This window comes from Carcharodon carcharias, chromosome 21, assembly GCF_017639515.1.
Source record: "Carcharodon carcharias isolate sCarCar2 chromosome 21, sCarCar2.pri, whole genome shotgun sequence".
In the NCBI taxonomy this organism is placed as follows: Eukaryota; Metazoa; Chordata; class Chondrichthyes; order Lamniformes; family Lamnidae; genus Carcharodon; species Carcharodon carcharias.
Genome location: NC_054487.1, coordinates 77,812,449 through 77,834,409, shown reverse-complemented (window position 1 = coordinate 77,834,409; position 21,961 = coordinate 77,812,449). Strand labels below are relative to the sequence as shown.

The window sequence follows — 21,961 nt, the reverse complement described above, 5'->3', positions numbered from 1 at the left end:
AGTGGTGTTGTCACTGGACTAGTGACCTGGGATAATGTCTTGGGGACTTGGGTTCAAATCCCACCTTTGGCAAGTGGTGGAAATTGAATTCAGTAAAAATCTAGATTGTTGCTTAAAAACCCATCTGGTTCACTAAGGGCCCTTTAGGGAAGGAAATCTGCTGTCCTTACCTGATCTGGCCTCCAGACCCACAGCAAAGTGGTTGACTCTTAGTTGTATCAAACTGCTAGAAAGTTGGGATGGGCAATAAATGCTGGCCTAGCCAGTGATGTCCACATCCAATGAATAAGAAAAAAGAATCTATCAGTAACAGTATTGACTCATATCAACTCTCTCCAGTAACAAATCTAATTACTTCTTGTGTCTGTTTATACTGCAAGCTTTAATGGCCTCCTTTGGTAACTTATTCTGATAACATGTAAGAGAATTGTAGTTTTTCTGACAATTCCTGTAAATTTGTATGACAGAACAGTAACAAGTTGGAATGAGTTACCAAATCTCACAGTGCAAACGAGGTCAGCTCCTATTCGGATATCTCCCATTTAGAGTGCATTCTAATAGCCTGTTTTGTTTTAACGCGGTTGATAAATTAGGGACATTACCCAAATATCGCACTATAATTTTTGTTTTATTGCAGTTACTGAGCCTGCATGATCTTTTTAAAAACCAATTGTTCTTTGCCACTTCCATGCCCAACTGTCCCATTCACAGCCTCTCCCACTCATCACATTCTGCTCTGACCCTCCCGCTCACCAGCCTTCCCACTCACCGCCTCCCTCCCTGACCCTCCCACTCACCATCTCCCTCCCTGACCCTCCCACTCACCGTCTCCCTCCCTGACCCTCCCACTCACCGCCTCCCTCCCTGACCCTCCCACTCACCATCTCCCTCCCTGACCCTCCCACTCACCATCTCCCTCCCTGACCCTCCCACTCACCGCCTCCCTCCCTGACCCTCCCACTCACCATCTCCCTCCCTGACCCTCCCACTCACCATCTCCCTCGCTGACCCTCCCACTCACCGCCTCCCTCGCTGACCCTCCCACTCACCATCTCCCTCCCTGACCCTCCCACTCACCATCTCCCTCTCTGACCCTCCCACTCACCGCCTCCCTCGCTGACCCTCCCACTCACCATCTCCCTCGCTGACCCTCCCACTCACCGCCTCCCTCGCTGACCCTCCCACTCACCATCTCCCTCCCTGATCCTCCCACTCACCATCTCCCTCGCTGACCCTCCCACTCACCGCCTCCCTCGCTGACCCTCCCACTCACCATCTCCCTCCCTGACCCTCCCACTCACCATCTCCCTCGCTGACCCTCCCACTCACCGCCTCCCTCGCTGATCCTCCCACTCACTGCCTCCCTCCCTGACCCTCCCACTCACCGCCTCCCTCGCTGACCCTCCCACGCACTGCCTCCCTCGCTGACCCTCCCACTCACCGCCTCCCTCCCTGACCCTCCCACTCACCATCTCCCTCCCTGACCCTCCCACTCACCATCTCCCTCGCTGACCCTCCCACTCACCGCCTCCCTCGCTGACCCTCCCACTCACTGCCTCCCTCCCTGACCCTCCCACTCACCGCCTCCCTCGCTGACCCTCCCACTCACTGCCTCCCTCGCTGACCCTCCCACTCACCGCCTCCCTCCCTGACCCTCCCACTCACCATCTCCCTCGCTGACCCTCCCACGCACTGCCTCCCTCGCTGACCCACTCACCGCCTCCCTCGCTGACCCTCCCACTCACTGCCTCCCTCCCTGACCCTCCCACTCACCGCCTCCCTCCCTGACCATCCCACTCACCATCTCCCTCGCTGACCCTCCCACTCACCATCTCCCTCGCTGACCCTCCCACTCACTGCCTCCCTCCCTGACCCTCCCACTCACCATCTCCCTCGCTGACCCTCCCACTCACTGCCTCCCTCCCTGACCCTCCTGCTCACCATCTGCCTCGCTGAACCTCCAACTCACTGCCTCCCTCCCTGACCCTCCCACTCACTGTCTCCCTCCCTGACTCTCCCACTCGCTGCCTCTCCTGCTCACTATCTCCCTCCCTGACCCGCCTGCTCACTGTCTCCCTCCCTGACCCTCCCACTCGCTGCCTCCCTCCCTGATCCTCCCACTCGCTGCCTCTCCTACTCACTATCTCCCTCCCTGACCCTTCTGCTCACCATCTCCCTTGCTGATCCTCCCACTCACTGTCTCCCTCGCTGACCCTCCCACTCACTGCCTCCCTCCCTGACCCTCCCACTCGCTGCCTCTCCTGCTCACTATCTCCCTCCCTGACCCTCCTGCTCACCGTCTCCCTCACTGACCCTCCCACTCACCGTCTCCCTCGCTGACCCTCCCACTCATCGTCTCCCTCCCTGACCCTCCCACTCACCGTCTCCCTCCCTGACCCTCCCACTCACCGTCTCCCTCCCTGACCCTCCCACTCACCGTCTCCCTCCCTGACCCTCCCACTCACTGCCTCCCTCCCTGACCTTCCTGTTCACTATCTCCCTCCCACTCCCTCCTTCCCACTCATTTCTTTTGCTCCTTCATACACTTCCCCTCCTTTGCCGCTCCTCTCCTGAGCCCTCACTGGCACAGCAAGAGTTTGGGAGAGGGAAGCGGTGAACGAGAGGGAATGGCAGAGGGAACAAGAGAGGCAGCTTAGAGGGGGGTCAGGAGAGGCAGTGAACAGGATGTAAGTTGAAAGAATTAGTAAGTTATTAAAAGTTAGTAAGTTAGTAAGAAAATTTTGGGTCAGTTAGGTTCCAGGCAGCCCATAAGATTTTAATGTAAAAATTACAGGTCTGGATTGTAAACAGCCTTTATTATATGTTTTCGGATGGGAAAGTGATTTTCGTTCAGCACATTTTTGTTTAGCCCGCTATTATTTTAGGAACACATTAGTTGTGCTAAACGAGGGATGGTCGTAGATAAGATTACTGGAACACCTCATGTTAAGGACCAATTGACTTGTGTTCTCTGCCAGGAAATAGTGTTGCAGCAGGAGCTGCTTTTCCATGGGTTGAGTTTCAGGCTGAGCCACTTTCTTGAATTCGGTGGGAGCGGAGCTAAACCATGCCTCTGGTGATTTATAAAGGGTTAATGCCGACACAGGATACAAGGTGGGAAAATCTACAACCACGAGTGGACAGATGGCTTCCTTGCCTCCTCACACAAATTTAATCTGGCCATGAGATCCAAACTGTGCTTCATGTGGTATCTCAAACGCAACAATCTGAATACAGGTCTACACGTTAGCTTTTGGAGAAAGTTTGTATTTCATATTATATTTAATATTTTGGTATCCAACTTGTTTCCAACTTCCTGGACAAGTGGACTTTTAAACTTGTTCCATTCTTACTCATCTTAATCTAACTACTTCCTGAGTTTAGCATTAATAGAAATAAATACAGATATGTTACTAATTTGTGTCAAAGGAGAGCCGAGTGACACAATGGGCTGGCATTTTCCTCTCATCCTGGGACCGTGGTTCATGTTTGGCCCTGACTGATGAGGTTACAATCTCTCCTGTTTGCTAGTTATAAGAGAAATGAAGTAAAACAATTAGCCAGTTTGCTACATCACAAAAACTGACCAAAGCTTAGCCAAGTTTGGTACACGTTCAGTCACCTCCCCAAGAGAGCCTATAAGAATGGCAAAAATTGAAACGATTAATGGCAGAGACCGGTGCTATGTATTTTGCTGGTTTGTTTTATATTTAATATATCTCAAGAGTAATGCAGAGATGACACTAGTTTCTAAATCTACTACAGGTTTATTTACGAGAGTTTTAAAATATCTCTGCAATCACAAAATGTCTGCAATCATGCTTATGGCTCAACTTCTAGCTGCTTCTGCTGTGTCTGTTTACTTTGGCTAAGCCTTGGTGTGGACTCAATCAAGCACAGTGAGCATAGATCAGTTACCAGACTCACATAATCAAACACAGAACAATTAAACCGTTGAACACTACAGCCAGAACTGCATGGCTGTTCACTTCTGGAGTCCATGCAGAACAAAGGACATTGGCATAGAGGAGAAAGTTGCGAAAACAGTTTACAAAGATGATAGCAAAATTGAGAGGACCTAACTATCAGGAAAGATTGAGAAGGCTGGGGCTCTTTCTCCGAAAAAGAGAAGATTAAGAGACCTGAGAAAGGTCTTTAAAATTATGAAGGGGTTCAACAGGAGAAATGGTTGCCATTTGTGTGGGCAAGTCCAGGATATGGGAGCACAAGTATGGTCGCTAATGGTTCAAATAAAGATCTAGGAGTAAAAACAGAAAATGCTGGAAACACCTGATTAGTCTGGCAGCATCTGTGGAGAGAGAGAAATAGAGTTAACGTTTCTGGTCGACAGACTTCCATCAGAATTCACGAGTGATTCAGAGAGGGGTGAGAATGTGGAACTCACTGCCGCATGGAGTGATTGAAGCAGATGGCATTTATGGTGAGGCTTGGCACATAGGTGAGAGAGAAGGGTACAAAAGAGATATGAAGTCAGAATAGGGAGCAATAATTAGAGTAGGGGACTGACACCAGCATAGACTACTTGGGCCTAATGACTGTGCTATAGGGGAGGTGGTGGCATAGTGGTATTATCACTGGACTAATATTCCAGAGGGGTAATGCTCCAGGGACCCAGGTTTGAATCCCAACCAGATGGTGAATTTGAATTCAATTTTTTTTAAAATCTGGAATTAAAAAGTCTGATGATGACCACGAAACCATTGCTGATTGTTGTAAAAAATACCCACCTGGTTCACTAATGTCCTTTAGGGAAGGAAATTTGCCGTCCTTACCTGGTCTGGCCACTGTGGGTCTGGAGTCACATGTAGATGTGGTTGATTCTTAATTGCCCTTGTTCCAAGGGCATTTAGGGATGGGGCAATAAATGTTGGCCTAGCCATTTTAAAGCTGGCATGAAAATGTTTCGTGCTGGCATTGAGAGTTGGAAGTGAAAAAATTTCCATTCCCTGGCACTGTTATCTTTACATATAGGCACAGAGGAGCAGGGGAGCAGGAGTAGGCCAGTTGGCCCTTCAAGTCTGCTCCACCACTCAGTAAGATCACGGCTGATCTGTCTGTGGCCTCAGCTCCCCTTTCCTGTATGCCCTCCCCACATCCCTTGACCCCCTTGCTTGTAGCGCACTTTACGAGTGCTTGATCTATTTAAGATTGTAAATAATGATTCGTGGAAGAGTAAAATGAATCCAGAAGGAGAGCCAAAGGGGTATGACCTTAACATTTGAGCTAGGCCTCTCAGGGGCAGGTCAGGAAGCACTTCTTCACGCAAAGGCTAATGGAAAACTGTTGAGGCTGGGAGTCGATTGAAAATTTCAAAAATGAGGTTGACAGGTTGTTGTTAAGTGTGGATATTAGTGGATGTGAAAGCAAGGTGGGTAGATCAGATATAGATCAGCCAGGATCAAATGAAATGGTAGAACAGGCGCAAGGGGCTGAACGGCCTACTCCTCTTCCTAGTGTTCTTGAGACAGAGTGAATTATTGATTAAGAGAGCTGGATTGTTTTTCCACTAGAATTTAAAAACTGTCTGAGGCGTCAGTGTTTATATCAATATAAATTATTGTTACTACCGAGATGCGTTATAATATTTAGTTGCATTGTGCCCAGCATTATGACCTTCTCATTAACTCCTCTGCGTCATTCAGGAGGATCACTGATACAGCTGAAGATTAAGGGCAGTGCCAAGTCAGGGGCTTATCTCAGATTGGCTACAAAGAAATTGTTGCATGGACACTAGGGCTGGCTTTGAGCGACTTTCTGCAGTCAAAACTATGCGGATAGATCTGAACTTTGCATGATAGTATAAAACCAGTGATAGCAACTGGGCAGCCTGGTTTTACATCTTAATAACAATGACAACTTGTATTTATATAGCACCTTTTAATATAATGAAATGTCCCAAGCCCCAGGGGCATCATAAAATAAAATATAACACCGAGTCACAAAGGAGATATCTGGGCAGATGGCCAAAAGCTCGGTCAAAGACAGAGCTTTTAAGGGGCTTGACGAAGGAGGGGAGAGAGAGAGAGAGAGAGAAAGAGGGATGTGGAGAGGTTTAGGGAGGGAGTTCCGAGTCATAAGGCCTAAGCAGCTGAAGGCACGGCCGCCAATGTTGGAGCGATTGAAATCATGTTGCTCAAGAGGCCGGAGTTAGAGGAACACATATAATCCAAAGAGCTGGAGGCAATTACAGAGATATGGGGGGGTTTGAAAGCAAGGATGAAAATTTTAAAATCAAGGCATTATTAAACTATGAGCCTTTGATCAGTGGATCAGTGAGCTCGGGGCTAATGGTGAACAAGATTTGGTGCGAGTTAGGACATGGGCAGTGGAACATCTCTTTCAACTCTCATCTCCATTAAACTTAATGGAAATAAAAAGGGGGAAAAGATGTAAACAGGATTCCAATTCACTATCACTCATTTTACATTATAGCACAATGTTAGTATAGAATCTTGACACAGCACAGATGGAAGCCATTCAGTTCATTATTGCTGTGCCAACTCATTGAAAGAGCTATAGGCCATTCCAAATGTTTCCCCTTTACCCAATTCCCTTCTTTGCCTAAGTCAAGGAGAACTATTTTTGGCAAGATCCCAGATTCCTCTCAGCCAGAAGTGAAGATATTAAAATAAATTGATTCTTCTAAAATTGTTTGAGAACATCCTGGAGGTTTCCATTGACCAGAAACTGAACTGGACTAGCCATTTAAATACTGTGGCTACAAGAGCAGGTCAGAGGCTGGGAATTCTGCAGAGAGTAACTCACCTCCTGATCCCCCAAAGCCTGTCCACCATCTACAAGGCACAGGTCAGGAGTGTGATGGAATACTCCCCACTTACTTGGATGAGGGCAGTTGTAACAACACTCAAGAAGCTCGATACCATCTAGGACATCTAGCGTGTTTGATTGGCACCCCATCCTCCACCTTAAACATTCACTTCCTCCACCACTGACGCACAGTAGCAGCAGTGTGTACCATCCACAGGATGCACTGCAGTAAATCACCAATGCTCCTTTGACAGCACCTTCCAACCCCACAACCTCTACCACCCCGAAAGACAAGAGCAGCAGATAGATGGGAACACCACCACCTGGAAGTTCCCTTCCAAGTCACTCACCATCCTGACTTGGAAATGTATTATTGTTCCTTCACTGTCGCTGGATCAAAATTCTGGAGCTCCCTTCCTGGCGGCATTGTGGGTGTACCTATACCACATGGACTGCAGTGGTTCAAGAAGGCAGCTCACCACCACCTTCTCAAGGGCAATTAGGGATGGGCAATAAATGCTGGCTTTGTCAGTGATTCTCAAATCCCATGAAAGAATAAAAAAAGATCTTTGCAGCATTTAGAAAATCAGTGAGAATATCTTATTCCAGGGGAAATGTTACAGCTCGGTGAATCTTCTGATTGGTTCTTTCCCATTACGTCATCGTCATTATAATCCAATCCACTTTGATGTCTTCTACTTGGCTTCAATAAAGGCTTTACAAGAGATTGTGTGACAGGATTGAATGAGCTATGTTCATGATATTCACACTAGTAATAATTCCCTAGCCACTATTTCACAAGTGGTTCTGCAGGAGCATGTCCAATGGGAATGTAAACTGGAGGTGAGTTAATGGTCTTAGAATATTCCCAGTTCCAACTCTGCAGAGAGAATGAAGTTTAATTTGGCATACGAAAGCTGGGATTGTTCTCCTCAGAGCAGAGAAGGTTAAGAGAGGATTTGAGCAACATATTCAAAATCATGAAGGCTTTAGATAAAGTAAATAAAGAGAATTGTTTCCAATGGCAGGAGGGTTAGTAACCAGGGGACCAGGTTTAAAGTACAGTAATTGGCACAAGAACCTGAGGTGAGGAGAGGAGATTTTGTTTTTAATGCAGTGAATCACTAAGATGTGGAACACTCTACCCGAAAGATTGATGGAAACAGATTCAACAGCGGCTTTCAAAATTGAATTGAATGTCAATCCCCTGGACACTGGGCCATTAAAAATTGTGTTTTTAAAAGGTTTTATGTGAACATTTCAGCTCATTAGTTTTAAAAATGTCTGACATTGGGGACAAAATGCCATTTAACTGGGAGTCAAGAATCACCCAATCAAGGAATAAAGATATATTCGCTTTGCAATTGACCATGAGAAGGCCGGCACCATGAGCAGGAGTTGGATGACCAATTACAGGTGCTTGGGGTTGGGGCAGGGCGGGGGTGGAGGTACTGGTCAGAAGAAGATATATCATGTTCACTTGTGTTCGACTGTGTGTTTGGTAACTGATCTATGCTCACTGTGCTTGACAAGTTAAGCCTGGGTGTGGACTCAGAGCAAAATAAACAGACACTACAGAAGCTACTAGAAGATAGACCTGGGATAAGCATGAGTGCAGACATTTTCTGATTGCAGAGATATTTTAAAGCTCTTGTTGCACACTTAGAAATGTGTGTCTCAGATTGCTCCAAGATATATAGACTATATAACAGCAGCAGCTCATGAGATGATACCTCTGGCAATATGTCTGCCTGGATTCATCAACCTGACCCTCGACCGGCATTACAGCTGGCCAATCTTGCTGCCTCACTGCGACTGGCGAGATGCCACTGGAGCCACAACCAGTGCCCGTGATTCGACAGTACTTTCCCAATGCAACTGGCAGACGAAATTACAGTCCTCCTACCGTCTTTTCAGTCAAATGCTACTGCACCTGAGATCACACTCTGAGTCAGGAACAATCCAATTTCCTAGCCAGTGATCACCCTGGTGTAAACAGGTTGGATTAAAAGGGAGCTGAGGAAAATACTGATGTCACCAAGTATAAGGAAACCTTAGCTTCCAGTAATTCTCTGCCCCCTCATTAATCCTTCACCTTGTGATTAGAAGCCAGAAGTTGGACAGCTCTGATTACTGGTGCTGTCCACTACCTGTACTATTATTACAGCATCACTAATTCATAAGGGCAGCATCCATGGGCAGTACACCAGCGTTTAGATAGTCTAGCTCAGCACTGGGAGTCTTTTAAGAAGGAAATTAATCAGATGTGCATTAAATTGCTAGCTTTTGCCAAAGTGATTTCTCCTCCCTCACCTTATTATCTGGTTTGTGCTGTAAAATATCTTTGTGATCCGAAATAGTTCATGCCAGTGACAGCTTACTGAGGCTCCAGGTTCTGGCGTATTAAGAGATTTCCAGAGCTGGGGTATGGGCTGCTTGGTGCAATAGAATCAATCTAACAATGAATGTTACTCTTGTCAGCATTGCGTACAGGATTAGGCTAGGAAAAGATAATTAGTTTCAGCCAGAAGTGCCAAGTGGATGATTCATACCTGCCTATTCCTGATATATATGCCAGTCTTCAGCCAATTCTATTCACTGCACATGATATCAATAAATGGCTGACTGCACTGCACACAGCAAAGATTATGGGCCCTGACAACATCTTGGCAATAGCACTGAAGACTTGTGCTCCAGAACTAGCTACACCCGTAGCCAAGCTGTTCCAGTATAACTATGACACTGGCAAATACCCGGCATCTACCTGATAATGTGGAAAATTGTCCAGGTATGTCCCGTCCACAAAGAGCAGGACAAATGCAATCCAACAATTCCCGCCCCATCAGTCTACTCTCAATCATCAGAAAAATGATAAAAGGTGTCATTGACAGTGCTATCAAGCGGCACTTACTCAGCAATAACCTGCTCACTGATACCTAGTTTGGGTTCTGCCAGGGTCACTCAGCTCCAGATCTCATTACAGCCCTGATCCAAAATTGGACAAAAGAGTTGAACTCCCGAGGTGAGGTGAGAGGGACTGCCTTTGAAGTCAAGGCAGCATTTGACCTAGTGTGGCATCAAGGAGCCCCAGCAAAACTGGAGCCAATGGGAATTGAAGGAAAACTTTCCATTGGCTGGAGTCATATCTAGCCAAAGGATGATGGTTGTGGGTATAGTTATTAGAGGCCAATAATTTCAGCCACAAGACATTACTTAGGGTAGTGGCATAGGCCCATCTTAGATAAGCACTTAACCTAGCTGCTTCCTCAATAAACTCCCCTCCATCCTAAGGTCAGAAGAGGGGATATTCGCTGATGATTGCACAATGTTTAGTACTATTCACACCTCACATACTGATGCAGTCCATGTCCAGATGCAGCAAGACCTGGACAACATTCAGGCTTGGGCTAATAAGTGGCAAGTACCATTAGCATCACACAAGGGCCAGGCAATGACACCTCCAACAAAAGAATCTAACCACCTCCCCTTGGCATCAAGGCATTGCCATCATCAAATCCCCCACCATCAATATCCTGGGGGTTATTCTTGACCAGAAACTTAACTGGACCAGCTATATAAATACTGTTGGTACAAGACCAAGTTAGAAGCTAGAAATTCTGCCTCAGGTGACTTAACTGTGGACTCCTCACAGCCTGTCCACCATCTATAAGGCAGAAATCAGGAATGTGATGGAATACTCTCCACTTGTCTGGATGAGTGTAGCTCCCCTCTACTCAAGAGGTTCATTACCATTCAGGATAAAGCAGTCTTCTTGACTGGCACCCATCCACCAGCTTATACGTTCACTCTCCACCACCAGTACACCATGTCTGCAATGGGCACCATCTATTAGATGTACTGCAGCAACTCGCCAAGGCCCCTTGGGAAGCTCCTCCCAAACCTTCAACCTTTATCACCCAGAAAGACAAGTGCAGCAGGCACGTGGGAACACCACTAACTCCAAGCCTGCAAGGGCATACCCCACCCTGACTTGGAAATAGTTAGCATTTTGTTCATTATTGCTGGGTGAAAATCCTTGAACTCCTTCCGTAACAGCACTGTGGGTGCACCTTCAGCATACGGACTGTAGTGGTTCAAGAGGTCAGCTCACCACTACCTTTTTAAGGTGGGTACGAATGCCAACGTCCTGTGAATGAATAGCAAAAACTCATCTCTTAAGGAACCCTCTGAAGCATATTAATCTTACACAGAACAATACAGCAGTAAGCATCACATGGTGCTCTCATCAGTGTTTTAGATCATGCAATAATATCAGACCGAAGATGTCAAGCGCCATTTGAGTATGAGTTACTAATGAAGCAATCCACATTGTTTTCCATTAAGGTCTGATCAAGAAGAGAAGTTAAGTGCAAAAACCACCAGCTATTTAACCAATGTGGTTGACTCTTAGCTGCCCTCTAACAAGCCACTCAGTTCAAGGGCAATTAGGGATGGGCAACAAATGCTGCTATTTCCCAGGACACCCACATCCCCTCAAAGAACAAATGATAATTAAAAAAAAGAATGAATAATTAATCACCCTTCACTAATAGTACAAGCACAAATGGATTCATTGAACAGAGTCTAGTGCTGCAATATTCATTTCTTTTCTTGGGGATGATTCCGGTTATTTTGCCAACTTTGATTCTATTTGAAAGAACAAGACGGACCCAGTTCTGTAGAGGACATTGGGCCTTCGCTGCAGTAAATTTCTCATCCTTGTTTTCAAATCACTCCATGGCCTCACCAACCACCCCCCCCACCCCCACCCGCCACCCACCCCCACCTCCCCCCCCCCCCCCCCCCACCCCAATCTCCAACCTCCTCCAGCCCCAGCAAGCCTTCCAGATCTCTGCACTTCTGTACAGCTGTACTCTTGCGCATCCCTGATTTCCATCACTCTGCCATTGGTGGCCGTGCCTTCAACTCCCTGGGTGTCAAGCTCTGGATCTCTGGAATTCCCACCCTAAATCCATCTGCCTTTCTCGCTTCTCCTTGAAGGCGTTTTAGTCACTGGTCCTAATATCGCCTTATGTGACTCAGTGTTACTTTTTGTCCGAAGATGCTCATGTAAAGCATCTCAGGATGTTTTGCTATATTGAAGGTGCTATATAAATGCAGGTGGAATAAGTGACATGCCTTCCACGTGAACAAGAGGCTTCCTCCTGGGCGTGGCTGTGTAGCAACCCTGTGAATTATTGTTAATATAAAAGAAATCAGCACCTTTGTTAGGCAAATGTTTCTCTGTTTTCAGCCCAACAGCTAAGTCAACTCAGTGAGGCAAAAGCCTATTTTCAAGTTCAAAAAAGAAAGACTTGCATTTATATAGCACCTTCCATTACCACTAGACATCTCAAAGCACTTTACAACTAATGTTTCTCTTTGAAGTGTAGTCACTGTTGTAATATAGGACCGTCAATTTGCACACAGCAAGCTCCCACAAACAATATTGTGATAATGAACAGATAATCTGTACTTCCTGTGAGGTTGATTGAGGGATAACTCCTTTTCTCTTCTTCAAAATAGTGATATAGGATCTCCTTTATCTACCTGAGAGGGCAGAGGGAGCTTTAGCTTAATGTCTCATCCGAAAGACAGCACCTCTGACATTGCAGCACTCCCTCAGTACGGCACTGGAGTGTCAGCACAGATTTTTGTGCTCAAGTCCTGGACTGGGACTTGAACCCACAGCCTTGTGACTCTTGTGGCAAAAGTGCTACCCACTGAGCCAAGGCGGACAAAACAAAGGAGTCACTAAAATGAAAGAAAGTGTCCAGAGATTCTTTGCACATATCCTGCATTCAGTATTCATGGAGTGTGTCTTATTAGCAGTCTCACCAGATTGGAAACAATCAAATCAAACTTCAACCTTCACAGAGCTTAACCGGATTAAACTGCAGTTTGGTTCCTCTGCAAATTAAAGTTAAAGATTAACCAAATGCATTGTTTATCTTGACTGTTCCCTTTCCTTGATAACACTGGCTCATCAGCGTAAAGGGGTCATTGTGTCACCTATTGGGAGCTTGTGTCTGCGCAAGACTGGTCTTAATTTCCTGGGGAATGATTATTGTCAAAACCTTGGATAGCATCAGTTAACAGAATCAATCAATTTACCATCAAACTTTGTAAACCCTATCCCATCCCCCATCCATTTGGAACAATGTTAATGGAATCACGTTGCTTCGGGTTACAGTTCTGTGCCCATTTCTGATAAGATTTCTGGGAGTCATTGTAGAAGGCAAGCTAATCAATGACATGATTTAAGATCACAGTAAACTACTTGTTGAACGTCAGAACCCGAGCTGAAAATACTGGAAAGACCCAGCACCCCAACCGCATTTGAGAAAAGAAAAGACTATAATTGTGTATTATATATGAGTATATAAAATTCATGGGCAACTCCTCCAGTAAGCCTGCCTACACTTATGATGGCTGGAACACTGTGGCTATGCATTTCTTCCCATTCTGAAGAATTCCTCTCTAACCTCCTGAGGAGATCAAAACCAACCCAGGAGCTCACATGGACTAAGCGTCATTTATAAAGACACTTAACTGAACCTATTTGTAAATATACTCTGTTATGTACAATAAGTTTCCATTTCTTTTTGGATTGGCATTTAATGAACTCTCCTTTGGTGTAATGCTGAACTTCCATTGACCCAAGGGTAATATTGAGAAGCAGCATCAAAAACATGTAATCGTTTCATGAGCTTCATAAAGTTGACAGCAACAATTTTCATTTATATAGCGCTTTAATTTCGTTGAACATCCCAAGGCACTTTACAGGAGTGATCTTCAAACAAAATTTAGCTGTGAGTCACATAAAGCGACAGATGCCCAAAAGCTGGGTCAAAGGGGTTAGCTTTAATGAACAGCTCAAAGGAGGGGAGAGAGATAATGAGGAGAGAATTCCAGACCTAGAGCTTGGATAGCTGAAAGAACGGCCACCAGCAATGGAGTGAAGAAAATCGGAGACATGCAGGAGACTAGAATTGGTCAATAGTAGTGTCTAAGCTGTTGGTTAGTCAACAATGTTGTAAGCATTGAAGTGGTATTTTCCTTTTTTAAAAAGTTCAAACTAAACCTGGCAAAACTTGTGGTTCAGAGAAGCTCGTCCGACTCTGTCCCGAATTGGAATCGTCTCTGGGATGGTGAAGTTACAAAATGGTTTAATTATTCCTCATTAAAGCAGTTCAGGAGAATTTTTGTAGTAAAACATTTTTGGCAAAGGGATAAGTTTTATAAAGGCAATTGTTTAGCTATATCTTGCCGATATAAGCTTCAGCCTTTCAGACATTATAAAGTTAATTCTTTAAAATAAATGAGATAAACAGGACTGTTGTGTCTTCAGAAACAAACAGCCAGCTTCCATTGGATTGTGTGACCTTGACATTCAATCAGAATAGGAATGATTTCTTATCACTACCAATCCTGAAAACTGGCAGCTGGTCCAAGGCAGATAGTTAGAGCTGCACAGCGCAGAATAGTCTGTGTAAATGTACAAATATATTAATGTTCAGCAATAATAATTTAATCAAGGATTCCAAGTGCCATCATGAACAGAGAGAACATTTTAAGCTACTCATGGGCATCGCTCGATAAGTAAATTACTGCCTTGTTGCCCAAATGATATTTTATAATTGAGTTGACCATTAGTTCTTGTCATTTTGTAGAAGTGCGTTTGATGCCAGACTAGTTAGTTCCTGAGATGCTTGTTTTAAGTTCAGGATTTAATTCTAAAATGGATAAGGCTGGATCAACCTCAATCCACTGAGACAATTGTGGTCTTTCAACGATGAATTTGAGGATTTATTTTGACACTGAGAGGCTGCTGGTTAAGTTGAAGCACCTGAATTGAACCTTCAACTGCAAAATTGCTTGGAACCATAAAGCATGGTTACGTTACGGAATACATTTGAAATTTTCAACAATCAAACTCCTATTTTTCCAATAATCCTGCATCAGTAACTTCATAAGGGAGTAGAGGTCCACACCTTTCTTTGGACCTTGTTTGACAGAGGACAAAAATTTGAGAATTCTCTCAAAAAAGCAGGAGAAAAACTTGGCTAGGCACAAAAGTGGTAAAGAAAATGCCTAATTTGAGCCCTTCAAATGAGTATTGCAATCCCCTTTTCCAACTGCTGTATCATTCATGTCCACAGATGTAGCTGTAGCTCTGGATATTGATGTTGCTATACTGTTGGCTAATGCGTTATCATGCCTAGTTATGCTGCGGTTCTGCATTACCTTTCTTACCAATCCATTTCATCTTCTAAACTATCCTCCAAACTCCCTGTAAATTTGAACAACATGTTTCAATTTTTAAAACTCCAAGCTTCTAAGTATGGAAGGCTTGAAACGAAGCAATGCCAAGTTAAAATAATAGCTTTTATTTTGCATTCTGTTTATTTTCTCTCTCCGGACCGCCTGTTCCATCAGTGCAAGGTGTCACATCTGGAGCTTATTAACATGGTGCAGTTCCGTCTCACAGATCACAATCATAGCAGCCCTGCCTAACAGCCTTATAATGAGTTCTGTGGAAACCCATGTAGAACATGAAAGGTAATCACATAGAAATTGGTTCATGCTGGCTTTACATTACAACTACCTACTGGGACAGTAGCATCAACATTCTCAACAAATAGGGCGTTGTGACTGCCCTAGCCATTCAATACCAGACCCGAAACTAGGAGAGAGCCACATGTGTACACTCAAAACAGATGTGCAAAGGCACTGCCTGCTGCGTCTGACTACCAATGTGCTTTTCTTTTTACTAATTAAAAGACTACTTTACTGGATATTCAGCTGCTTTCAATTCGTAAGAAGCCGTGGTAGCATAAAGACAAATGTCAGCCCTGCCTCTACGGGTGTCACTAATTGTTTCTGAGTCAGAAGGTCATGAGTTCAAGCCCCGCTACAGAAACTTGAGCACATAGCCCAAGCTGACACTCCGCCAAGGAAGTGCTACACTATCGGAGGTGCTGTTTTTCCAATGAAATGTTAAACCAAGGCCCTTCTGCTTTCTCAGGTGGATATAAAAGATCCTAGTGCATTATTTCGAAGTAGAGTTATCCCCGGTGCCTTGGCCTCTCTCTGCCAGCATCACCAAAAATCATATTATCTGGTCACTATCACATCGCTGTTTGTGGGACTTGGCATTGCACAAATTGGCTGTTGCGTTTCCTACGTTGAAAACAACTTGTATTTATATAGCAACTTTAACATAGCAAAGTGTCCCAAGATGCTACACAGAAGCATTGTGAAGCCAAAATTTGACGCTGAGCTACATAATGGGATATTAGGACCAATAACATGGCCAGTGAGGTAGGTTTTAAGGAGTGACCTCTAGGAGATAGAAAGGCAGTGAGGTTTACGGAGGGAAATCCAGAGTGAAGGGCATCAGCAGTGCAATTCAAAAGTATCTCATTGGCTTTTTGAGACGTCCTTAGGGAATGAAAGGTGTTAAATACTTTTCTTTTATTCATTTCTTAGTTTCAATAAATGAAATAGATTGGCCTTGTGTCAATAACATTCATAATGACATTAGTCTAAAATCAAACGTTCTTTTAGTCTGTCATGTGCATGGAAATCTACTCCTCCCTTTAAAAGCAAACTACTGTGCATTCTGTTCCATACAAGTGGACTTTCTATTTACCTGATACTGAGCACACACTCTCATTGGAAGACACACCTCACTTACTTGAGGTTAGAGATGTTAGGTTCAGGTTGATAAGGACCAAATACTAGGGATTCCCAAGTGTGCATGGGGTAAGAGTGTAACCGGCTGAAAGGCACAAGTGAGTCCCTATTGCTCCCCCAGGAGCCTGACCCACTGATGCTTTGGCTTGTAGGGCCCAATAATGCCAAATAGGAAGAATTCCAAGCTCCCATTGATGGATCTACACCTTTTAGGTTCTATAATGGAGTTAGACTAATTGATCAGACACCATACATGCCCCTACCCCTCAGAGTGCTGCAGATATGTTTGGCTCATGGATTGAATTGTCAAACCGACAACAGAGGATCAATACAGGCCAATCTCTAGTTGCCAAACGTGATGCCCTGGAGATGACTCGATCTTAAAGAGTTCAGCTTTTCAATTCTGAGTTTTTAAAAATTTATTAATTGAACTTAAATTCTACCTACTGCCGTGGTGGGGTTTGAACCCATGTCCCCAGAGCATTAGGATTACCAGTCCAGCGATGTCACCACTAAATCACCATCACCCCCAGACATTACAAACGGCTGTTGACAGTTTTGAGATTTTTTTTTGTAGTTGCTCTATCAACCCAGCATTCCAATCTCTGAAAGTATGCTTAAATCTAACTGAACCTACAGCAGATGGAAAGTTATTGTGGTCATTATATGGAGTCCTTTCTTATGATGGTTTGACCTATCTGATTAATAACTACCCAAGTCAGTTTCCGCAGGGAGTTTCAATAAACAGGCAGTCAGTTAATTCTTTGGGTGCTGACTGTTCAGTGCAGGTTTCAATGTATATACCAGTGTATGTCACATTTTAGGCCAGGTGGTGCAATCCTGGCACAGCCTAGTGCCAGCAGAAGGGGTGAGAAAATGAAACGCAGCCATGTGTTCTTCAGGGCATGACAGCCTTGTGGCACCTAACCAGTGAGCGAACCAGGAAATAAGGCAGGAGGTCATGAGCATCCTACCCCTTCCCCTCACCCCCACCTCTTTTTCAGACTTCCATTTGGGACTTGGACTCCACAGGCACAAGTTAAGCTCTGTCGCCAAAGGGCAGCCACAATGTCAAAAGGGGCAGAGAGTCAGCAAGTTGGCATTGTGCCACTTCCTCCTGCACTGTGGCACTTAGGATCCAAAAGTCAGGAAAGTCCAACCTGCGGAAGAATGATAAACTGTAACACATCTCTACTGGCAATCAAAGGGTATGGGGATATGGCTAGAAAGTGGAGGCTGTATACAAGTTCAGCCAAGTTCTTATTGAATGGTGGAGCAGGCTCAAGGGGCCATATGACCACCTCCTGCTCAGATTCCCATTCTGAGCACTAGCTGCCAGACTTAGCTTCCATTTGAGCTCTTCAGTAGATCAAAGGGTGCAGATAGCAATGATTGATTAAAGCAAATGGGAGAAGTGCATGCCATTATACTACACATTAATTCAAGTGGCATTTTCCTGTGCTTTGTATTTTTGTGCACTGCAGTTCTCTAAAAGAAGTTCCAGTAAAATTACTTCATGATTTTGTGTCGTTCGTGTATATGCATGTTCTTAATTATTTGATATGCTTTATTTCAGTATCAATTCTCAAGCACAGAACTCACACATCAGATAAGGCGAAACCGGATCGCTCAGACGTGTCAAGCCAACAGCGCCAGAAGTCGTAAAAGGCGGGTTTTGACCTCCGATGACCTGAAACATTTAGTTGTAGATGAAGACCATGAGATGATCTACTGCTATGTGCCTAAAGTGGCCTGTACAAACTGGAAGAGGGTCATGATGGTCCTCACAGGAAGGGGCAAATACACTGACCCCATGGAAATCCCTGCAAATGAAGCCCATGTATCATCAAACCTGAAGACACTCAATCAGTACAGCATCCCAGAGATTAACCACCGCTTGAAAAACTACCTGAAGTTCATGTTTGTGCGCGAGCCCTTTGAGAGGCTGGTGTCGGCGTACAGAAACAAGTTCACCCGGAGGTACAACACGTCCTTTCACAAACGGTATGGAACCAAGATCGTCCGGCGGCAGAGGAAGAATGCAACGCAGGCGGCCTTGCTCAACGGCGACGACGTGAAGTTCGAGGAGTTTGTGGGCTACCTCGTCGACCCCCACACGCAGAAAGAGGAGCCCTTCAACGAGCACTGGGAGACAGTGTCCTCACTGTGCCACCCCTGCCACATCCACTACAACCTTATTGGGAAGTACGAAACCCTACAAGAGGATGCAAACTATATTCTGCATCTGGCTGGGGTGGGAGGCTACATCAAATTCCCCACCTATGCCAAATCCACCAGAACTACAGATGAAATGACAGCTCAGTTTTTCCAAAACATCAGTGCTGCCTTCCAGACAAAACTGTTCAATCTCTACAAATTAGATTTTGTAATGTTTAACTATTCGATGCCAAGTTACCTGAAGTTGGCATAAGAATGCCTGTTGATTTATTTAAGTCCTTATTTGTTATAATTGCAGTTTTTTTGTTTTGTTTTGTAATTTTAATGAAGATTTTCAGCGTTGCTGCGAGCAGCAAAAAATTGGAAATTATTTAAATAACTTTGTATGAAAGAAGGGCTCTCTTGGGAGGGTGATGGAACCATGGGCTAGTCTAAAGATTCCTTTCCTGGCATATCCTGTTGTGCTGAATAGGCGTATGGTCCATTTGTGCAAGATCAGAAGCTTTGCATGACCTGCGGAGAGGTGATTTGAAATCAAGAGCCTCCATATGTCCAGGATACAGTTTGGAACACTGTTAACCCATCTCACCCTTAAGAAGCACAAGCACCCTCTGATTTGACTGTACTGTAGTAAATTGCTAATAGTCGACTGTCAGTGAAAAAAGGAGACTTGTGTGGTAGTTGCCATATCATTGTACGATCAACATTTTAGCAAATAGTTTCAAGTATTCCAGAGATTTAAGCTGCAGTTACTGTTCGTTTTTGTTTTAAGGAAGCTAACACGAGGCTTCTGCCCTATGATGCTAAGTCCCAGCTCGATTAACAGTCTCGCTAAGAGTCATTGGGTCACTTTTGTGCTCCTCTTTTACAAAGAGGACGCCACAAACTGCCCAGGGCCGGTATTTTCTGCCAGCAGCATCTGTCGGAAAATCGTGGGCAAGCTTGCCTGGGGTTTTCCCATATGGCTGCAGAGCAGCCAAAGCTCCCCTTCCACCAGCCAACCCCACCTCCCACTATACACACCAAAGCCCTGCTGGATAGTCTTGCCTTGAAGGAGGAGGGGAAAAGAGAGGGTGTTGCTTTTTTTCCTGTGGGGGGGCGGGGGGGTCTGTTCAAAAACCCCTAGACGAAGAGCTGAGACTCGAGACTCCTGTTGTACAAATGTAGAGCTGATACTCGATTGTGTGGTCCACTGTTAAATTCAACTGCTAGTTGAGAATTTGAGCGCGGAGAATTGTTTTAAAATTAAAATGACCTTTCTTTCAAACTGTGAAGCCTAATTTACAAAATTACATAGAATACTGGAGAAATGAAATGTTCATATGCATCGCTGCCTTTAATCCTGAATTTCCACCATCATTCTGCAACTCAGCACTGCTGTCACCATGAACTGTGAAAGCAATGTTTAAGCAATCAGATTAAAATCCTGAGGCATTCGATCTGCTCAAAAGAATGTCAATGATGGTACTAATGTTTTTCTTTATTCCTGGGCTAGGGGCGTTAATAGCTTTTATGAACGCTGGACAGGGGGTTGGACAGAGTAGATAGGGAGAAGCTGTTCCCACTTGTAAGAGGACCAAGAACCAGAGGGCACAGATTCAAACTGCTTTGCAAAAGGAGCGAGCTTGAGGCAAGGAAAAACTTATTCACACAGTGAGTGGTTGGGGTCTGGAATGCACTGCCTGGAAGTGTGGGGGAGGTAAGTTCAATCGAGGCACTCAAAGAGGGCATTGGATGATTACTTGAGCAGAAACAAGGTGCAGGGGTACGGGAGGTGGGGGGGGGGAGGCAGGGCAATGGCACTAGGTCGTAATGCTCATTTGGAGAGCCGGTGCAGAGGTGACGGGCCGAATGGCCTCCTTCTGTGCTGTTAAAATTCTGTGATTCTGTGACGAACCTTCCCAATTTTCCCTTGAGGAGCTGGAAGCAGATGATCTTTTCGAACCGGGGCAGTCCGTCTGGTGAAGGTTGCTCGCACAGTGCTGTTAGGCAGGCAGTTCACGGTGAAGGGATGGATCTTAACAGGTCCAACGAGTGACTGGGTGGTGCTGGTATTTGCATGAACCCGATGTCCTCGTCCTTCCAGACAGGGAAGGTCACAGATTTGGGAAGCTCTCTTACCGTTCAGTACGGTAAACTGCACAGCGAAACAAAAATATCCGACTGTCGAGTCCTTATGGAGAGCTCACTCCATTACATCAGCGGAAAATCGGCCGTATCTCTTGCCTTTCCACTGATTCCGCCCCCCCCACCCACCCCGCAGAAGGGAGATTGGGACAACCCTTGTGGTAATTCCAGGCGCTGACGTACAAGTTGCACCTTGGTGTAGCTTTTCTCTTTTCTGCATTAGGAAGTAAATCGGTGACTTCCGACCGCCCACTGTGATTTCGTCGGAATGTCCTTGCCTCTTTACGCTGCTCCTCCGCTGTTCTGCCGATCTCCCACTGAAGTTCCAACTGCAGATAGGGAGAAACGCCACAGATATTCTACAAATTATCTTCACACCCATAAAAGAATTGGGCAGCCTCTATTTGCCTTGGGTATCATTGTAAAGGCTAATTCAACACACTAACAGTAATGGACTTCCAGTGAAAGAGATATGAATTTATTTTACTTGCTTCTATATCTATATTTCTGTCGTGCTATCTTTCCAAACTCTGCAGATTACGTCCAGTAGTTTTTAAATTAACTTGCCAATTAACTTGTTTGGTTAAGTATTTGTTCAATTAGCACAGTTTTGTCGATGGGTTAATTAAGTTACTTAAAAGTGGCACTAATTGCTGATAGGTTCTTTATGTTATGAAAGGATGGTGAGGTGTCTATTTCAATGACAGGTGCCCTATTAATTTCTTTAAGAGATATGAAGGATTAAGGGATATCTTGCAGATGAATTGCTGGCTAGTTCGCCTTCCGCTTCTCTTTTTCATTTCTCCTGTCTTGTCTTCCTGATAGTCAAATATTCAATATTCCTAGACGTATTCCAAGATGTGTGGGCACTAGGACTTCTATTGAATTTACGTTGACATAATATGTAAATAACTTAGTGGGAACTAGAACAGTCATTGCCAGCTATTTCTGCTAATAAAGAGAGTCTTCAGTGCTTTTAGGTAACTTAAAGAGTTCTTGTGATATTACTCTTGTTGAAGAGAGTGCTATTTTCTTACATGCATGCACACATTATGTGGACAAGTAATTTAATATCTTTCTTTAGCATTTCAATTTTTTTACTTCTTTGTATGCAGTAGATGGCTTGACTCCAATTTGTTCTTTCGATCTACAGTATCTGTCTCTCTCT

The 21,961-nt window shown here is 44.8% G+C and overlaps 1 protein-coding gene across 2 annotated transcripts in view; it reads left to right on the top strand.

Moving 5' to 3' along the window:
* The window catches only part of chst11 (carbohydrate (chondroitin 4) sulfotransferase 11), a 203,892-nt gene extending 184,158 nt beyond the window's left edge, over nucleotides 1-19,734 (top strand). For both annotated transcript variants that reach the window (XM_041216098.1, XM_041216097.1), the window contains exon 3: nucleotides 18,065-19,734. In XM_041216098.1, the coding sequence (XP_041072032.1) occupies nucleotides 18,065-18,919 (855 nt within the window). In that variant the 3' untranslated portion in view covers nucleotides 18,920-19,734. The remainder of the gene's footprint in view (nucleotides 1-18,064) is intronic.
* The last annotated feature ends 2,227 nt before the right edge of the window (nucleotides 19,735-21,961 follow it).